Below are 2,251 nucleotides of genomic sequence, written 5' to 3' on the forward strand. Positions count from 1 at the left end.
CACCTCGGGTGTAGTCCATCCGGTCCTGCTGATTTATACATGGCTAGCTTTTCTGGTTGGTTTTGCACCCGCTCGGCACCCACAGTGGGGAGGCTGCCAATCCCACCATGCCCCTGTGAGCTGTCTCTCGCTTGTCTTTCCCCTTGGTCTGGTGAAACACCGACGCAAAGTGGGCATTCAGGAGTTCAGCTGTTTCCTGAGTGCCCGTTACCAGCTGTCCCGAGGTGCTCAGCAGGGTCCCCACGCTAACATTTGTTTTCCTTCTGCTCCCTACATACCTAAAGGACTTCTTATTGTCCTGGGCTCCCTTGGCTAACTTAAACTCTGTCACTGCCTTAGCAAATTAAATAGTTTTAATTTCCTATTGACACCTTTAGCCTACTGATTCTCCAAAAATCCTCATTCCCTCCAAAAAAAAAAGGAAGGAAAGGCCCCTTCCCTTGAAGGGTGTGTCAGCAGCCAAGCCTCCTACCTCTGTCCCTCCAGCTCGCACACGTATTTCACCACCGGGGTCCAATCAAACGCTCCCGGCCCCTTCTTCAGCCACTTCTCCAGCTCCTGGCAGTTCCGGTCCGCATAGTCCGAAACGATGATCTCATTAAACTTCTCGCAGGCAGAAAGGAGCTGGTAAATGGTGGGGCCGCTGCCAATATCTATCAGGATGTCACCCTTCACATCACCTGTGTTGGAACAGGGGGGAGCAGTGTTACCTGGTACTGGAAAGGAAATCGCTGCTGTCCCGGGGTTGGGCTGGCTGGGAATGACCTTGTTTGCACACTGCCTCACGTGGCTGGTGCACTGGATGGGTGCTGCTCCAGCAGTGACCCGATGCCAGCCTTTGCACAGACAGGAGCTGGGCTTTTCAGGTCTCAGCAAGGATGCAGGGCTTTGATTTCCATGTACCACAGAGGCCTTGAAGGATTTGGGATGCATCAGTGAACCCCCCCGGGGTGTTTCAGGCATGCTCAGCGGGAATAAGGAGCCTGTCCCATCTATTCTGACTGTACAGACATGGGGTCAGGACAATTGCTTCCTGGGTTTTTGCACAGCACCCACTGCTCTGGGCCCCTGGTGTCAGGGCAGGCCTCTAAACATGGTTGGGTTAGTCTTTACCTATCCTAAAGCAGTTCAGCATGGGACTTTGTCCAGACTGATGCAGGACAGGCTTTACCTACTTGGCTGCCTGCTGTATTTTTCAGCTTAGGAAGGGAAAGGGCAAGGAAAATCATTTAGGAACAGGATGCAGAGGCTACTTGTACCTTCCTGTGGGGTGGGGTGGCGGGAGAGTGAAAGGTTTAATTGCTGGTGCCAGCACCACCTGCTAATCCATCCCCACCTCTCTTGAATGGAGACTGCCTCCCATGTGGACATGGGTGAAGCCCAGTAAGTAGCCAGTATGCTGGCAGCGTAGTGACATGTGGGGTTAACAGACTTTGAGATACTGCCCATGGCTGCAGAGAGGAGCGGGTAGTGCGATGCACGGTGACCTGTCCTGGCCCCACACCTGTTGCTACCAAGATTGGGGAGGCGGGGGTGTTTCCAGGCCCCTAGACATGCCTTGGCACTTCCCAAGTGTGTCTACACAAGACACTTATTGCACATTAGCCTAATAACACTGTGCAGTAGCTTGTCATGGCAAAAAACGTGCTATTAGTCTACTGCGCAGTCTTATTCAGGTAATGTGCAGTTAGCATCACTAAATAATTGTGCCCATGCTACTGCACTGTAACTTTAGTGCATTTAGTTAGTACTTTATTAAGGAAGTACTAAAATAAATGCACAGTATCTAAGGTGCATTAATGAACATGAACCCGCTGCAGGTCTTCCTACCTTATCCAGCCTTGAATTCCCCATTAGAGATAGTACCTGTGTTAGCTCAGACAACAAGGAAATGGGCCTTCTTAGGACTTGGAAATTATTCCCTGCCAAACACAATGCAGTGTGCTGTGTGACACTCACTTAAAGCGAACATCTCACACAGGCTTCTCAGGTTGAGTGTCAGGATCTTGTTTCCTTTGCAGTGACTTGCACCGAGGCTGTAGTATGTTTCCAGGTAGATCCCGGGGTTGAAATCCATCTGATAAACTTCTCCCTCCGTGAAGCTAGATGGAGCCTCCATCTTGCACATGCAATAATTTTGGGTCCAGCCCTCTGGGTCAGCTGTACTCCTAACTTCTGCTTCCACTATGGTAACCCTTTCCTATGCTGCCAGATTGCAGTCCTCGCCCTGCTGCTCTCATGCTGGAGCTCT

At 51.0% G+C, this 2,251-nt stretch overlaps 1 protein-coding gene across 1 annotated transcript; it reads right to left on the minus strand.

Annotated features, from left to right (window-relative positions):
* Positions 1 to 452: 452 nt before the first annotated feature.
* On the minus strand, positions 453 to 2,139 carry LOC102377471 (nicotinamide N-methyltransferase-like). The gene is made up of 2 exons (XM_025195739.1): positions 1,960 to 2,139; positions 453 to 680 (listed from the first exon to the last, which is right to left on the minus strand). Exons 1-2 carry the CDS (start codon positions 2,126 to 2,128, stop codon positions 469 to 471), a joined length of 381 nt encoding a protein of 126 aa, XP_025051524.1. The 5' UTR covers positions 2,129 to 2,139; the 3' UTR covers positions 453 to 468.
* Between the last annotated feature and the right edge of the window lie 112 nt (positions 2,140 to 2,251).

The sequence above is a fragment of the Alligator sinensis genome, unplaced genomic scaffold, assembly GCF_000455745.1.
Source record: "Alligator sinensis unplaced genomic scaffold, ASM45574v1 scaffold1679_1, whole genome shotgun sequence".
NCBI classification, from domain to species: Eukaryota; Metazoa; Chordata; order Crocodylia; family Alligatoridae; genus Alligator; species Alligator sinensis.

Coding starts and splice junctions, on each gene's coding strand:
- LOC102377471 (XM_025195739.1), bottom strand. CDS start 2,128: ATGTGCAAGATGGAGGCTCCATCTAGCTTCACGGAGGGAGAAGTTTAT. Junction 681..1,959: donor GTGTGAGATGTTCGCTTTAA/GTGAGTGTCACA, acceptor GTTCCAACACAG/GTGATGTGAAGGGTGACATC.